The following is a 17678-nucleotide window of genomic DNA, read 5'->3' as shown; positions in this document are numbered from 1 at the left end:
ATTCTAGGTTTCATTTGGACTTTGCTTGGTGTTGAGAAATGGGAGAGATAGAAGGAACATACAGGGTCCTGCAGACTCCTGGCTCTCGTTTGGGTGTCCAGAAGAACGCTGGGGTGAGCACTTTGGAGCCGGGACAGAATCTCTCTACTGCAATGGCATTATCACCTGCCAGAACGCATGAGAGGGACCTGCAGATCAAGATAAAGATGTTGGACAACACGGTGGAAGTGCTTGACGTTGAGGTAAGAGAGGTGTGAACCTGATTTCAAGTACACTTAGCTTTGGGTAACTTAAAGCGGATGGGATGTGCTGCAAAACAGAGCTGGGACGTTTTGAGGCAATATCAGAGGAAAGATTCCTGTAGGGATTTTACCTGCTTAGGAGCAGCTACATGAGTAGGACCTCTTGCTTTTTAAAATCTTGTAGAGTAACAGATGTTTGTGGTTTTACCAGACACTTATTTAAATAGAAGCACATACTTTCGCAAGAAATTGTAACTGTTATTTGCTTTGGGGGAGCACCAAATGTCTTGTGCCAAACTTCTTGTTTGCCATATGCATCTTCATTGCTTTGGCAGCTGGGAGAGCAGAAAGGCTTTTTTATTTGCTACTTTTCGTTAATAATTTTAATAATTTGTATCCTCAAGTGGATTTGTTCATGTTAGAAAGTTTTTGCTTGTCACAACTTCCTGAAGGTCAGTATTTAAAAGTATGCTTGCTAAGGAAATCTGCCTTGAGGAGTATGAACCACACTCAAACTGGGGTGGTTCTCTTTCAAATAAAAGTAATAATAATAAAAAAAAGTTCTTAAAATTCTCATTTTGTTCTTGGTTAGCATAAGGCAGTCGTGTTGCTAAGTAGGAGACATAGCCTTGGATGGATAGCTCTTTGTAGCAGCAGTGGGAGAAATTCATGGTGAAGCAGCTGTGGTAGAGGGGTTGAGGCTCTGGCTGCAGCAGTGCTTGCCCAGAGAAGGAGCTGGGTCTGGGGCACGGTGTGTAGAGGTGGAATGTGCTTTGCAGCTTGTCTGAGCCTCCCAGGGAGGCAAAAGTGTCTCAAGTGAGAGCTTGAGAGGAGGCATGGGCAGTTAATCTGAAAATGATGTGGTGCTCCCAAGGAAGTTGTGTCATCTTACTGGTTAAACATGGATCTTGCTTGCATATAAAATTTTATTGTGGAGAACCATTCATGGTTTTTATTATCTGTTTCCTTTAAAACTCTGAAGTTAAGGAAGGTGGTGAAGTCTTAAAAGGAGCAGAACTGAAGGATAAATATAAAAGCTTTTCTTTTGATTCTGCCATCAAAGGGAGATGTGTATCATGGCAAAAGACACTCTCCCTGCTGCCTTTAAGGACTGCAGTGAAGAACTTTGTCCTCAGAAGGTGCTTGTTGGCACAGGAGTCGTCGTCTGCAGAGCTGTGGGGGAGCTGAAGTAGGAGCTTCACATTTGTATCCCTTAGAAGGCAGTCTAAAATGATCCACACCTGCAATTTAAATTGAAGAGGGCAAATTGCTGCTACTTTTTCTTCTTATTTTCTCCTTTATCCAATGCCAGTTTAAAATACTGAACCTGTGTTGTGGCAGATGCTGGTGGGTACCTTCCTTTGGTAGCTCTTCCCCATCAGCCAAGTTTTTTCTAACTCACCGGAGAGCAAAAAGGGGACAGACAAAATGGCATCACTGATGGGATGGGGTGCAAAATAGAAAGGGAAATTTTTCCTTGGTGCTACGGTATTACCTAGAAGAGTGAGTTAAAGGTTCAGTACAGCTAAAATGCACTGTCTTCTATCTAAGATCCAGGGTCTCTGTTCTGCATCATAAGTTTTTAATTGTGAATTTAATCTGTTCAAGGGAGCTGATGTTTAAAGCACGCTGAGGAAGAGCTTCTCTCTGAGGAACGTGTCCTGAATGCTAGGAGAAATGCTTAAATGCTTTCTACAGTTTAAAAAACCTGAAATTTGTGTGATTATGCTTTCTATTTTCCCTTCCAAACCACTTCATTTTTATAGTCTTACATTCAGCTTATTTCACTCGGATTTTCCATGTGCCATACCAAGGGACATCTGTCCCCTCTAAGCTAGATCTGCCCAAATGGGTACTTTGGCAAACTATGGTAAATGGCTGGAAAACTCAACTTACTTCAAAGTAAGTGGGATCTTGCCATAGAAACTTTGCCATCTTTTCCTTTTTCTTGGAAGCCTTGGATCAGCATAAAATATTGGGCAGGCTTGTGTAAGTGGAGCAGTGTGAGCTGAGTTCAGTTTGTCTTCTTAGCTGTGAGGGTCCTGAAAGGCAGCAATGTGAGCAGCAGCACTGCAGGAATTTGCAGGTGGAGGAAGCTGTGTTTTTATAGCTGCTGGATGCTTTGCCTTCATTTACAGTAGAGCTGCACATGGAAAGCATTACATCTGTATCTGTTTGGTGTGTCAGAGCACAGCACATACGTCTGCATTAGAGGGAGCAGTGGGACTGCTTCCATGCCATTACTGGGAGATACTGATGGCAGATAGGTCTGTGCTGTCCTAAAACCCAGGTAAGTGAAATAGCAGGTGTGGGTTATAGAGATCACAGTTTCCATTTCTTTCACCTGTTTCCTCTGAGGTAACACATTTATATGAGGACTTTTGCTGTCTGCTCGCTCTGGCCTAGTTTCTTCTCTGCACTGGCTTGTAGGGCATTGAATGGAATTGCTGCTGTAACGTGGAATTAAATATGTTGTTATGTGGAAAACGTGTGCTTCCTTATGGGACTTATGCTCAGTGCTACACGTGAGCGTTCTGAGCCAGTGGGTGAAATTGTTACACTTGAAGTTTACCAAGTTGTTTTTAAGTAGAACTTTGCATTTTTTTCCTGCTGCGCATCTCTTTTCCTACTTCAGAATTTGGCAGTGAGAAGCACTTGATGTTGTGCTACAGCAGCAGCTTTCCTTGCCCCGTGGCTTCGTTCCCTTTCCCATGTACCCAACCTGCCCGCTGTGTCCCCATGCAGGACGTGGCGCCTCAGACGTGGTGCAGGAGGCTTCCCCCTGTCTGCTCCCTTGTGCTCTGTGTGCTCAGCTCCTTGAAGGCTTTTTGCCACTGCTGCAGAAGTATTAACAGCTTAAATATGTGGGAGGGCAGGCTGCTTGAATCCTATTAAGCGCTGTACCGAAAGAATCGAGATGCTGTGTCAGTGAGCTCTGTGCTCTGCTTCCCCGACTGGGAAGAAATAGTCAAAATTCCAGAAAGAATCATACCAGATGTTTGTCATTGCTCTGCTTTGGCCATCCTAAATATGGCAAATCAGCAGCCTTAGGGCTTATTTTTGTCTGACCTCAGCAGCAAAAGTTAGTAATTCACTGTTTAACGTTTGGAGTTATTGTAGGGTTTAAAATAAGGTAATTGAAGCTTTGCAACTTTTGGGTTCTGCCGTGTGCTTTATAAACCTGTTATTTTGTGTTTGGGGACCTGACTCTTCTGATGCTATGTAAGAATGTGTGGTATTGGGTGGGGAAAGGTAAAGCCATAGCTTTCATAGACAGCCTTCTTCTAAGGGAAGCTATGAACTTTGTATTATAGGAGCAATTTATTACTTGCAGTTCTTTCAGTGTCCCATTGTATGGGGGGAAAAAGGTTATATTTCAGAAAAGGAGAAATAATGTGAGTATTCCTGTAAAGCTTAAAATCCAGAATCCTTTTAGTGGAATGCAGATCCAGCGTTACCACAGCCCTTGAAACACAAGTGCAATATAAAGGCAGCAATAAATGTAGGAGAGCTGTATTGCTCAGCTTAACACAGAGCTGATGTGAAGCTGACCTCTTGTTAAGCTTCCTTTAACTTATTGGGAGCGTGCTGAGAGCTTCCTGCTTGGAATTGTTCTGTCTGGAAGAGATCAAGTGAGGTGAACCGATGCGTGGCTTAATTCTCTCACGTATGTGCAGTGCTTCAACTCCTTTATTGAATTCCTTTCAAATATCTTCCAAAGTAGCTAACACACAGCCTAATTTTGTGTGTTTTATTTAAAAATTAGGAACTTGTGAGGAAAACACAGTGCCAGCCACAGAAATACATCATGCTTAGAGGCAGGTCTGAGAAACTTTCAGTTGGTACCTCCCAAAAAAGGGACTTGGCATTGAGCGAGGTGTCTGCTGATAGCACAACCTTGGGAACGTTCAATAAACAGGGTTGCAAAAGCATGCCTTTGTGCCATCTGTTTCTCCTTGTAACACAGAGCGTTGTTGGCAAGGGCTTAAATGTGCCTGCTTGTGTAAGAAGGTGATAATACGCAATGAACGTTTCAAAAGCTGTGCTGGGATGGTGACACCTAGCGTGAGAGGTTTGGGGTTTTTAAGGACTGTGATGTTGGATGTTGAGGGTTTGTATTGCAAGTTTAGGGACGCTCCTGAAGTTTTGTTCTGTTAATATCAGAAGCTGTTTCTTCCCAGGCTTGAAATGGACAAATGTAGGATGAAGAATTTGCACTATTAACGCCTGCTCATATCGAGTTGGGAGAGGTGAAGGCTCCACAAGGGGCTCAGAAAGCCTGAAAGGTACTTGGCAGCTGAGAAATGCTTGTGTGCAGGTGCACTTTCCCAGTCCCAAGATCTGGGTTTACTTGTTTGGCTTCCCTGCTCCCTGGGTTGCTTTTCTTCTGCCTCTTCTGGCAGAATGCTCATGCTCAGTGCTTGCTGGCACCTTAATGCAAAATGGAAAAGGTAAAATGTTTGTTAGCTTAAAAAATAACAGAACCAAAAAACCTGCTTCATGGAAAGTCCTCGTTAGAGCTGTCCTGTGTATGTGAAATCAGCCTGGCTTAGCAGTGTTGGGCCTCTCAATCTGCTTCCCTGGCAGACTGGGGGAGCCAGCCCAAAGCTGTAGACATGAGGAGGTCTGCTGGAAGTGGGAGAACCAGCAGAGCTCCAGCCTTAGCTCATCTGGCCTGCTGGTATTTATTAACTGTGCTCTGGTATCAAAGCTGTGTCCAAAGTACAGCAGGGAACGATGTTAGGACAGCTAATAGGTTACATCAGATAGAGAAAGGCTGAATTAAGTACAAAACCTTATAAAAAGGTACTTCTGATCTTCCCTATGAAACAAAAGGCCTGGTTTGCGTGGGGAATCTTTTATGACTCTCTTATTTCCTTAGTGTTTTAAAATATTTCCCTCAGGTAGGCTTCTCACAGATATGTGCCAGCCTTTTTTTGGCACTTTATGTGGAAGTTTACACATAAAACAAGTATATAATCTTCCCTGAGGTTGATCCTCTTCGTTTGAGACACATAGGGAGTATTATGGGAAAGTAACCTTGCCTATGTAGTCTGTAACAAGCTGCTGTAGTTACGAATAGCTCTGGGCTGTCAGCTCTGTTGAGTCCATGTGAGCCCTGCTGGGTGTGAATGTTAGCATGGCCAGAGCTAAACTTCAGCTGCTGGTGCCTGAGTGTGTGTTCATGTGTTCATGTGTTCACAGTTGGGCTTTGGATGAACACACAAATGCCAAATGAAATGTGTGGTGCCTTCATGCCTCCTGGTGAAAGCTTGGGTCCAGTCTTGTTGATGCCAGCTTAGCTGCTGGTTTTGACACGTAAGTGTAATTGCTGGACAAAGGCTTGTGGTTTTATAACCTGTGAGTAAAGGGAGGCAAAGCATTGTATTTGAAATAACACACTCTATCTTTAACTTGCATATGCAATGATGCCATGCAAGTTCCTAGAGTACAAGCAGTTTACATGCCATGGAGTGGCACGGTGAGGGAGATGTAGTGATTTGCACAAATGAGTACAGCCTTGTCATTAGCAGCACTGGGAGCCATCGTCAATCTCTGATCATGTAGTTTCTCAGCTTGGATTAAACTGTTCTGCAGCCTACGTGAGCCGAATGGGCACTGAGATGTTCTGTTAGGAGCACGAATGCCTTGGAGTGGCACACTGCTTGTTTTTGAGGGCATCCTGGTGCTGTCAAAAGGGGTCATTTTTATAACTAGGCATTCATATCCCTTCTTGGTTTCAGCCACCAAGTTGTTTAAAGCTTGACACGGTGCACCTGACTAATAGAGCATGCCAGGCTCTCTTCTCTTCCAGTATGGAAAATAACAGAGAATTTTGCTCATCTCCTGGTCACACTTAGGTGGATCTTCTGCATGCAGCTTGTGTATTTCAGCACTAGATCTCTCTTGGAACTTGGGACCATTTTGTCTCCACGTGCTACTTGCTGGAGTACACATTTCCCAGGTTTGTTCACGTAATTCCCTCCCTCTTGGGGATCTTTTCCCATGTCCACAAATTACTGTTCTCCTACTTCCAGGCATCCAGCAGGTCCAGCTGCTCTGGAGGAGCATGTTTGTTGGGTAGAGCTGGTTCAGCTGGCAGTGAGCTGCTCTAGTGCTTCATGAACTTCTAAGTGATCACAGATTTTTAAAGCTAACCTTAATTAATGACCAGAGGCTTACATCTGTAGAGTAACTTGCCTGCAGATTCTATTAAAAATAAATCAGGAATTGTAGGGAAAAAATAATCTTGTAGAAAAATCTGAATTTTATGGTTTTTTTAAAAAAATTATGCCAAATATGTTCCATAATAATGTAGCTTAAAATGGCTCAAAAATTCTTATTTGATTTTGCAATTCCCATGTTGGAGTGAACTTGATTTGAACGCTATGTAGAAATACTGTGACAAAAATTCCTTAAGAAAAAAAAGAAGCTGGACTTAAGGTGAAAATGTGCACCATCTGGATTGTCAGAGAGGTAATAAATCCTCTTCAGAGTGGGAGTGAATCTCCACAGTTCCACTGCTTCGACATTTCAACCTGTAAAAGAAGAGTTTCCAAGCTACCCCAGCAGGAGCTGAAGCAGGTTCTGCTGCCGCAGAGGTGGCTGTGTATTCTCCATGGAGAGCAGCACACGGGCTGAGGTTGCTGTGGCTTGGTATTGCTTACTAATGTTGGTGTGCACAGGGCATCAGCCATCAGTGTGAGCTAGGAGTCCTGCTGAAGGCTTGCTCCTAAAATCACGCAGAGCTTGGAAGCAGGACTACGCGTGCTGGGCCTTGGTGCCTCAGCACAGATGGAACCCGTGTGGTGACGGGAGCTGTGCCTCGCTCTTCTGTTTCCACGTGTATAATTTCATACTTCACATAGGGCGTGCTAATTTAAGTTTGCCACAGTTGCAGGTCAGTGATAAACGGTGCTTAAAACGATCTGTGGGATGCTAAAGAAGAAAGATGGAGAGCAAACTGTGTGTTTAACTTGTGCCTGTGGTAGCTGAGTGTCCGGATGTTGGAAGCAGCAGCTATTTTAGCCGTGGGGTGGGTGCATAGCAGCAGTGCTCCTGTGCAGCCAGCTCTGCAGCAAGACGTGCTGCCCACATGTGGGCTGAGAGCAGGACAGCTGAGAGCACGAATGGAAGCTTCCCAAATACTGTTTGCTATGTAGCTGTGGGTGTTTGAACTTCTGGATACGGGCTGATAGGATTAGTCCTATTGGTAGGGATCTCATCGTCATCATTTTGGTTCCCTTGGATATGTTGATACCAGTAAGCAGTTTTATAAATCTTCTGTTGGCTCCTGCAGCTATTGGCCTAATTCTGGGACAAATCAGGATTGCTTTTGGTAAGTGACAGGTAGAAACAGCCGTGGGATGAAGTGGCAGAGAGAATGCTCAGAAAGCTAAACAGCATTAGAGGCACATTTGGCTGAGCACGTGGATTTAGAGAAACGATGCATCTCCCTTTAGCAGGTCTCCATGTCTGCGTATGGGGGCAGGAACCATTTCCATACGAGCTGTTTGTTCCAATCAAAATAGAGGAAATTTAAGAAGTACTAAAAAAGATGATTATCTTTACTTTTCCAACCTCTGGATTAAAAAACTAGCTGTGGAGCTTTAATATCCCCACATTTTAGCTGTGAAAGCTGCTACTTAATGAATGGTATTCCTTGCCATCTCATTCTTTATAACAAATATGGTTTATGCATAGCCTGTATTCATAAATGCCATTTTTGTTTATACATAACATTCATGATATTTAGTATCGGGGAGCTTCTGAAGTGTTTTTGATATTTCAAGCCATGTTTGGACAGAGATCTAACAGACTTCAGAAGGAACATGGATAAACAGAGCTCTACAATCACCGACTTGTTTGTATATTTCTGGTTAAGAACGGAAGTAACAAGTTCAGCGTAACTCCTAGATGTAATCATTGATTACCACTTTTCACTCTGCCAAAAAAGGGGAGATCACTTTTTCATTGGGAAGGCCGCTGAAATGCACTGAGAGGGGAAAAAAAACCTACTGCATTTTTAAATGAGGGAGTCTTTATTTATTTGGATTCCTCTAACTTTGTGTGCTCTGCCCTGGCCCTTTATCAGCAGTGGTGTAAAATACAAAATGCTTCCTTCCGTGGACACGCTGTTTACTGGAGGGTTCAGTCTCCAAACAGATGCAGATCCCTGCAGCACAAAGGCCCAGCTCAGCTGCTCTTTGCTGCAGCTGGCAGCCAGTGGTTCCTGCAGCTCTGGCTCGGACAGAAGTTTCCATTCTATACCTCTGTTTTATAACTCTCCGTTTTTTCCAACTCTTGGCATTTGGACTGAAACTTTTCCAGCCTAACTGCTGCCAAATTGTATTTTGGTTTTGGAAAGCCTGAGCGAGGGCAGTTTGTCTGCTCAGGAAAATGAGAGGAATACTTTTTTTTGAATAAAAATAGCGTTGGCTTTTTTTTAGGAGGGTTGTTTTAAAGTACGTGGAAGTAGAAAGTTAAGATGTTCTAGAAGACAGATTTGGGAGGTGCTGAGGAAGAATTGGCTTTGATAATTCTGATCTGCGGTCTGCAGAAAATACATGCTGTGAGTGCCTTGCTTGTTGTGCTGTCTTGCTGGGCTAGGATGGAGCAGCAAAGAGAGGATCACAGCATCACAGAACTGTAGGGGTTGGAAGGGACCTCCAGAGCTCATCGAGTCCAACCCCCTGACAAAGCAGGTTCCCTTCAGCAGGTCGCACAGGTCGGCATCCAGGCAGGTCTGGAACATCTCCAGAGAAGGAGACTCCACGACCCTTGCAAACCAGTATGCAGCACTGACATAAAAGCAAGATCTCTGTGACCTTCGTGTCAATTTTGATGGGCATCCCCATATCCTGGTAGGAGATGGAGGAGAATCTGAATGTGGACAGCAGTGAATTTCAATATACATAAAACCATTCTAAACGTCACGTTTGCCAGGCACTGATGGTGAATTTTCCTGTTTTCTTTCATTGGCAGTCTTGAATTTGGATTGAGTTGTTCCTCAATTTCTCAGTGGAAAAAAAGGCACAGGCATGTGAGGCTGGCTGGGCTGGGGCAGCAGAGACCTGGGCAGCTCTTCTTAGTGGGGCAACCCCTGAGAATGCTGTTGCTCTGCTCAGCTCACCTGCCTCACCTTCCTGTTTCCGTGGGAAAGATGATCTGTTCATTAGACATACAGTAATAATTTCAATTTAAATTCCAGAATCTCATAGTTCTTTGAGGGAGGAGGGGGAAAAAAAAAAAGTGATCATCTCATTAGGAAACCTTTATGAAGACTGCAAAGCTTTAGCTGAAGCGCCTGCAGCCTGAATGCATTATTCACCCTAAGTACAGGCATGGGTTCTGCATGGAGCTGGGTCAGTGCCATCACCATCTGCAGTATTGCTGTCAGGGAGCCACACACTTGCATGGTTATAAGGAGTTTTGAGCTGGACATACAAGTTTATTGGAAAAAAGCTGATACACTGAACTGCCTTCCCATGAGGACGACTTAAGAATCTGTAGTTAAGTTAGGGCTGTGCTGCTGGGGGAAGCTTTTGTTAGCTGCCTCTTAAATTTTGTACAGCGTTTGGGGTTTTTTTTTATATTTTTTGTGCATGTGGAATAATTTAGTAGTTCAGTAATACCATCAGTTGTCATCCTGGCAGCATATAAAGAGTAATTGAGAACTGTGGAATGGAAAGTATGCCGTGTTGTGAGCTTATATTGAAAATGGGCCCTTTCTGAGAGGCATTCATGCAGCTTCTTGCCCTGACGTCAAAGTGACAGTAATTAAGTAATTCCTTGGAAGATTTTGCTTTCTGCTGCTTTTGTGCAGATTGAACAGTGATATGGAGCTGCCTGCTGCAGAGCTAAGCTTTCAGTTTTGTAAGCTTTGAAATTGCAAGGAGCGTCTCAGAAAGGACGGTTGGTTCCATCACAGCGTAACAGCTTGAGATAGGTAAACATAGCAGGGCAACTTGAGGGACTCAATGGCCAAAAGGAGAGTTTTTCCACTTGGAATGGAATAAAAGGCTGTGTTCCATCTCGAGCTTTGTAACTGACTTCTGTTGTTAAAAAAATCTTTTAAAATGGGATATGAAGGTTGCTTTGTACTTTGGAGGAAATATACTATGGAATTAAATTCAGTTTAGACCAAGTTTTTTAGTCTGGAAGTGACACCTACATTTACAGTTAGTAAAAAGAATTAGGCAATAACTATAAAAATATAGCATAATAGTTTTAAATTTAATATTTTGATGGCATCTTTGTAACTTAATCAGTTGTAACAGTTCCCTCTTACTCTATTACCCAATCTCATTACTTTTTCATGCCCCCCATCTTTCTCTTCCTTTTGTGATATTCAGAGTGATTCTGAATGGTAGAACTCAGAGAATGAAAGGATAAAGCAGTCTCTTTATCACCTGGATTTGTGAGCATTGTGCATGAGCAGGAGAAGGCTGTCACAAATGTGCTGCTGTGTTTTCTGAAATGATGGAACACTTATGCTAATATTTCATCTGTGTTTTAAATTTCAGGGTAAGATCTCAATTACAGGTGATGATGAGGCAGGACAAGTATGTGTTTAATTCGTTCTGTGCTTGGTTTACAGCTGCCCCAAGCCCTGGAGGCAGCATTTAGGCTATCTGCATGAACTGAAGCTGACCCAGCAGAGGCCCATGAGGCCGGAAGCTGTGAACAGCAATGCAGTCCTGCCTCAAGACTCAAGTGCAGCGCTAACAAGGCACGGTTGGGTCTCCTGAAGGAAGGAAGCTTTTTTGGTGAACTCGAGGCACATTGCTTCCATAAACCGGGTAAAAATATTTCAGCCACAGTTCCCTTTCCAAACAGGCTGAGAGAATCAAAGAAGCTGTGATTGGCACAGACCTCCAGTGGTCTCTTCATCTCCTGAGGGCTGTTGCCATCGCTGGGTCAGGGCAGCCATGTCCTGAAAACCCCCACAGATGGCAGTTTTGTGGGTTCTCTGTGTACCCTGTTCAGTGCTGCCCTTCTGGGTGTTGCCTGGCATGCAACTTGAACCTATGAAAAGCAATTTGTGGCCACTGACCCTCGCTATGACTCTATTCCAAGAAGAGTTTGGCTCGGTCAACTCTGCGACTGCCATTCAAATAGCTGTAGGCAGTTATTAGATCTGTCATCTCAACTTCCCAGTTTCTTTACCTGGAGCATGTTCTTCCTGGCCTGACCATCTTAGTCAGCCTTCATCACTTGAGCTGTACCTGTTCCAGGTTGTCTTAAATAGAGCACACCTTAGCAGTCAAAAGAGCTGCCACTGTGATACATCTATGATATGAATGCCCTTTCTATGAGCTGGAGTACGAAGACAAGTGGACCATCATGAGGCACAAAGCTAATAGAGTCATGGAGGCATGAATCAGTTTAAAGATGCTGCATGGAGGGGTTGGAAGAAAGTACATTATGGTTTGATTGGGTTAATTTTAACAGCTGTATGTAAGTAGCCATGGATAGGACAGCAGCACAAGTGGTTGGAACAGGCAGTGGTTGGAACTAGGATTACATCTCATTTCAGGAATGAGAAATCAGAGACATTGTTGCAGCCTATCTTCTGCTCAGTGACTTGTGGAAATTAATGGATCTACCTGCAAAGGGACAGTCTGACACGTCCCATCTTCAATAGATGGAAGTACACAAGGCTGGCTGTGGTACTGACACATCCTCAGCAAGTATTGCTGGCTGGAAAGAATTCCTTCATGAGATCAATACCTGTGAGTGATAGAGGCATACAACAGTAATAAAAAATGTATGTGTTTCTGTGCATTTTAAAAAAATCCTACTATATTTAAGGATATTTTTTTCTGCTACTATTTGAAGTTATATCTATAGGTGCAAGGCAAGATATTTTTTTAATTAAGAATGTAGTTTTCATAATATGTTTCTCCAGCAGCACATGGATGCTGTGGCAGGCAGTCTGAGAAACAGACAGAAGAGTAAAAATGTTATGGAAGATGGTGAGGTTTACCTGTATCACTGCTTTCTTCAGAACAAAATACAAACGTACCCATGAAGTCTTCTGCAAGGAAAGATTTTGCCTAATAAATAAAAAATTAAATGGGCTGTGTTCTTAGAAAGAAAATACCATTTTAGGTATCACAAGACTTGTCTGGAGAAAGAGGAGAGCACTTCTCTGTGTGTTGTGTGCTTGGGAGATGGCACAGTTGATACGTTCCCACATCCATTGATGTGACCAGGAACTGGATCATTTCTGCTCACTTGCAGGTTTTTTGGGGGTTTCACCCTCAGTGGATTGATCCAGCAGGATGCCCAAAGCTTCCTCAGGTCATGGTGTTTGTGCCACGTGAATTTGCCTGACTGTGATTCACACTCATGGCTGCCTTCCTGGGTAACCACAGCTCATGAGAGCAGGGGTGAGGAAACGGGCTGCTTTCCTACTGTTTGCTGTCCTTTTGTTTCTTTCCTCTTTTGTTATGGTGTTGGATCCAGTTGACTGTTCACATTGGTCAGATTATCACAGCTGTTTGAAGTTCTGCAGAGTTGTCATAATTTCTCACTGAGGCTTCTTTGAAATGATGTGGAGATATTTAGCCAACTTGCACCGTCCTAAAAGCAGAGGCACAGATTCTTTTTCTTCTAAGCAACTGCTCTTGAATTTTTGGGAGTCTCCATAAAGCAAAACAACTTCCTTATGGTGTTTTTTTTTAAACCCTCTCTATTTCAACCCAAAGGCCCCACTCTTTATTTTCAGTTGCACGTTTTATTGAATTATTACACTACTAATGTGTTACAGTGTCTGTCCCTTTAAAAAGATGTACTGTTCTGAGCTGAGAGAGTCAGTTACAGAACTGTTTGTGTCTGTTGCAGTGGGAAAACCATGGTATCCTCTGGAGCTCTGACTTCTCCAAATAAATGAGATCTGAGTGGTGTGAATGCCTAGGTGTGTTTTGCTGGCTGCTAATGAAAACAAGGCAGAGGGGGGAAGTGATTTTTTCACAGTCTGTGGGGAGAGAGAAAGAGGGTGGTGAGTTTCCATTGGCAGTTTGTGAGGGGAATGCTATAGGATCATGGAATCCTTAGGGTTGGGAAGGACCTCTAAAGGTCCTTGTGCATCTCCCCTGCAGTAAGCAGGGACGTGCACAGCTCCGTCAGGCTGATCCAGCCTCAGTATCCAGAGTGTGCCAGGCCAGCACTGTGCTACTGGCTGTTAGGTCTCATCCTGCCAGCACGTACGTTTGGGATTAGTTCATGCTTTCCTTCTTTCCTGGCAGCTTTTTGTGTTGCTGGAACGGGTAACACAGGGTATGAGAACTCTTTGAACTCTTGTCTGTACGATCTGGATGCTCTGATGTGTGGCTTCACAAGCAGCACTGTCCTTGCAGCAGCTGCTGCAGCCGTGTGCCAATAGATGCTGAGGTGCTGCCGTGTCCAGGGTGTGGAAGTTTCCCCTTTTCTCCCACGTTACCGCAGTGTTGGTTTTGTGGCATTGCACCCAACTGAACAAAGGCAGTGGGGAGGGCTGCGTTACAGATCTGGTGGCAGAGGCAGCCTCGTGCAGTGCTGCGGTTGTGGAGCTGCGGGTGCTGGTGTGGGACTGGGGCAGTCACTGTGCCGAGTGGCAATGCGGATCACAACCTCCAGCTACACAAACACTGTGCTGGTTTGAGGGCACTGCAAAGAGCTTACAAATAGCTGACCTCCAAGGGCCCTTCCAGCTTCAGTCACTGCCATCCTATGGTGCTTGGCTGTTCTGAGCCGTGTATTGCTATTTACAAAGTTAAAATAACAAAGGTGGTCAATGCTGATGTGAAAAACCTTTTTTCTTAAGTTTTCTAAGATAACATTTTATTATTAAATTAGTTTGTCTTAATCTTTTTCTTTTTTGCTTTCCTGTTCAGTCAAAATATTATGGCCAGGCATTACTGACAGAAGTTTACAAGCACCTGAATTTAATTGAATCGGACTACTTTGGAATTGAGTTCCAGAACATCCAGTCATATTGGGTACGTATAATTTTCCACCAAATTCATTACAACAAAAAGGCTGCTGAAGGTTCCAGTCCTTGTGGAGTCTTTGGTCGGATTGTCTCTGATTACTGCTCCTACTTCGCTCATCAGAACAAGGACAACTCCTAAAGTAGGGGAGGGAGATGAGATTCTACTTGTTAAACCTCAAAAACACGTAAAGTTGCTGGTGTTTCCACTTCCAGTCACGTGAATAAAATCCTCCATTGCTCTAAACATTAGTAAGTGAAAGTGTAGTTTGTAGAGCGCTTAAGAAGTCAGGTGAAGTGTGTAACTTCAGTAATTTTATCCTCAGTTATTTCAGTCTTTGGTTAATTTCCCTGACAAATCATTATGGACCTCCCATCCGTTCTGCTCTTCTGTAACCCTGTATTCTGGTTTCTCTCCACTGTCATCTTGGCACTGTTTTGGCAGCGGTCTCCTCAGCATTGATGTTGTGCTCTTTCTGAAGGGACCCTTGCTTCTCTGTCCAGGTGAATTTTAGGCATGGATGAGGGTTTTTGTATTGATACATGACATGTAAATTTAGATAAGCACTTATAAACAACACGAAGAAACAAACAAAGAAACTAAGGAATTGCTACAGAGAAGGAAAAATGCATATGCATAAACTACTTAGTTTGAATTTACTGTTGGTATTTTCACATTGCATTCAAATATGAATGCCAGTTTGTCATTTTTTTCCTTCAATTTCAGATTTGGCTGGAACCTATGAAACCTGTTATTAAACAAGTACGGAGTAAGTAGTTTTAAAAAAGGAAGTTTTCCTTAATTTGCATTTACTTTATGTGGGCTGCTTTCATAATTACTACTTGATTTACTGGTTATGCTTCCCTGAAAATTGTATTTGGTGGTGGTGATAATGACTCCTGTTTGGGCATGCAAACCTGTTGTTTTTATTATGTAGCATGTGGTGGGTGGAATGGAAAATTACTGAGCGTATGATTTTTTCTCTGTGATAAATATCTGGATAGATTGGATCAGCTGGTGTGAAGTTTGTGAAACATGACATTTGGCTGTTTGTGAGCTTTTCTGAATTGTGTTGTCTTAAAATGGGAAGAGAAAGGAATACTGTGAGCAAGGAGGGGTAACACCTGCAACTGTGATCCTTTCCGGGAGCTGGCTGCTTTTTAGAAGGGCTGCAGAAACTACACTTGCCATCTCCAGTGTTCTGATTTGCCAAAGTTCAGACCTGGTTGACCTTTGGAAAGTTTCAGCAGGATGGATGTTCCCTCTTTTCATTCTTGGGGAGCTGCTTCCTTGGCAGAGCAGAGGTGGTGGTAACACTGTGACTGGCTGCAGCTTCAGGGCCCCTGTCAGGGCAGTTCTGAAGTTTCAGAGTGACAGAAAGGCTGAGAAGCCTCTGGGTCCATCCAGTGCCACTGCTGCTCCATCAGTAGTGTGTCCACTGCTTCTAGCCGAGGTCTGAATCTCAGACACACCTTAGACACAGATCTAAAACTAATACTAAAAACATGAGATGATCAAAATTTCCTTTCAGATCCATCATAGGTGATGACCTATTTTGGGATATAGGAAACTTTGCTTTGTATGATGTGGATTTTGTTTTTGATTAGCTTCAGAAGGAATATAGTCAGCTTTACTTGTAGCCCAGAGCTGTGGTTTGTGGTCTAACAGGAGCAGTTGTGTGTCTGTGCAGGTCTGTTTGTTGCAGAAACATCTCTGTGGAGCCCATTTTTAATGCTGCAGTTACTGTGCCCCTAGTCAGACAACGAGCAGGTTTGAAATCAGAAGAGTGTTTCCATATGTTGCTCTAAATTTTAATTGTTGTGCATGTTTGTTTTTGCTGAGAAAAGCAATATACAAGGAATGGGTTTCACATCTATGGCATTTGGTTGCAGCAGGGTTTTCCTTTGACCACGAGTGTATGTTCAGATATTTGACTTCCTAGTAGGCATGCAATACATAGATAAAATTTGGGTGCCATCTCTGAGGACTGCCAGTTTGTATGGGGCTGGTATTAACCATGCCCCCAGGGTACTTTTTTGTGTGTTTTTTTTCTTTGTTTTCAGATTTGATTTCTTAGAGTAAATTCTGCATCTTGGTTCAGAATGGCCCAGTGTTTCCTTGCACTGTGCTAAAACTTTTCCTGTGTAGAATGAGGATTATTTTTAGAGGAAAGGCAAGAGTAAAAATGAACAGTGGAGTTGTGATGCAGAAGTATTATAAAAGCAAAAATGTAGTTCTTTGTTTATTGTTCTTTAACATAGGTCAGGTGCAGAAGACAGTCAAAATTGCTCCTGCAGCAATACTTTGCTGCTGCTGGGTGTGATGGATGTGTCTGCCTGTCCTTAACTTTGTGGAGGTTTTCCAAAGCTTAGGAGCAATTTCAGAAAATCAAAGCCATTTTTTTTCTTTCAGCATGGTCTGCTAAAACTGTTTACTTTCCTTGTTTGATGTATCTCACGAATTATAAAATCCTGAAAATAAGGCATCTGTCTTTGCCAAATGTAAACCTTGTGCATCATCATAAGGTTTTATTTCCAGCCTGTTTGTTCAAGATACCGTACTCTAATGAGGGATTGGTGGTTTAGTGTTTCTGCTCAGCAGAGCAGTGGTAGTTCTGAGGCTGAGAGCTGCTCTTCATCACGGCTCTGATGGTCTGAAAGTTCTCCCAGTAAGGAGACAACATCTGGCAGGAAGCAAAATTTCTTGTTCTTCTGCTAGCAAAGGAAAAGATGGATCTGTGGAAGAGTAAGTTGGACATTTGGGGATAAGAAATCAGGTACTGAGGCTGTGCTTTGGGGTTAAAGGGTCAGGACAGTCCCACAGGAGGTGATGGGTCTGTGCAGCGTGTCTGTGCCATCCTTGTGTTCTGGGAACGCCTTGTGGGCTCACCTGCAGTGCTCTTCTGTGAAGTCAAGTAGCTCCTTCATAGCTCTTCTGTTGCATGAAGTTACTTCACTACATTCTGTGCCATGGGAGTGTTACAGGTAGAGTTTGAAAAGAAACCTTCCTGCTGTGTCTGTTTGACGTGGATCATCTACACCCCATAGACCCACTGTAGTGAGCTGAAGGTTGGCTGGACTGCGGTGGGCTGTATTTCTGTGCATGTTGGGAAGCACAGTGTGCATGTGCTTACAAAGAGCTCTTGTGACATGACTTTTTTTTATAGGACCAAAGACTACAATGCTTCGTCTAGCTGTAAAGTTCTTTCCTCCAGACCCAGGCCAGCTGCAAGAGGAATATACAAGGTAAAGTACCTCTGGAAGAACTTGGTTTGCATTACCCACTGGAACAGGAGGGTGCTATATCTATTTCCAAACAAGTCTTATACTGAAGATATTGAAACAGCACTTTTGGGTCGTATCACATTTTAAGAAGACGTGTTGGTAGATTAATGCTATTGGAAAAAATATTTTTCAGACCAGAAAATGGTGCAGGTAAGGGCTTGCCATCCATCACAGGG

At 43.3% G+C, this 17678-nt stretch overlaps 1 protein-coding gene across 6 annotated transcripts in view; it reads left to right on the top strand.

Moving 5' to 3' along the window:
- Positions 1–17678, top strand: part of FARP2 (FERM, ARH/RhoGEF and pleckstrin domain protein 2) — a 58522-nt gene that overhangs the window by 3648 nt on the left and 37196 nt on the right. For all 6 annotated transcript variants that reach the window (XR_007378906.1, XM_048955234.1, XM_048955233.1 and 3 more), the window contains exons 2-5: positions 8–242; positions 14123–14227; positions 14945–14987; positions 17385–17463. Coding sequence is in view for 5 of the 6 variants with exons in the window: in XM_048955234.1 (XP_048811191.1) it covers positions 39–242; positions 14123–14227; positions 14945–14987; positions 17385–17463 (431 nt within the window). In the remaining variant the exon portion in view is untranslated. The remainder of the gene's footprint in view (positions 1–7; positions 243–14122; positions 14228–14944; positions 14988–17384; positions 17464–17678) is intronic.

The sequence above is a fragment of the Lagopus muta genome, chromosome 9, assembly GCF_023343835.1.
Source record: "Lagopus muta isolate bLagMut1 chromosome 9, bLagMut1 primary, whole genome shotgun sequence".
Classification (NCBI taxonomy): domain Eukaryota; kingdom Metazoa; phylum Chordata; class Aves; order Galliformes; family Phasianidae; genus Lagopus; species Lagopus muta.
Note: the sequence above shows the minus strand (reverse complement) of the source record. Positions and strands in the feature narration are given on the sequence as shown.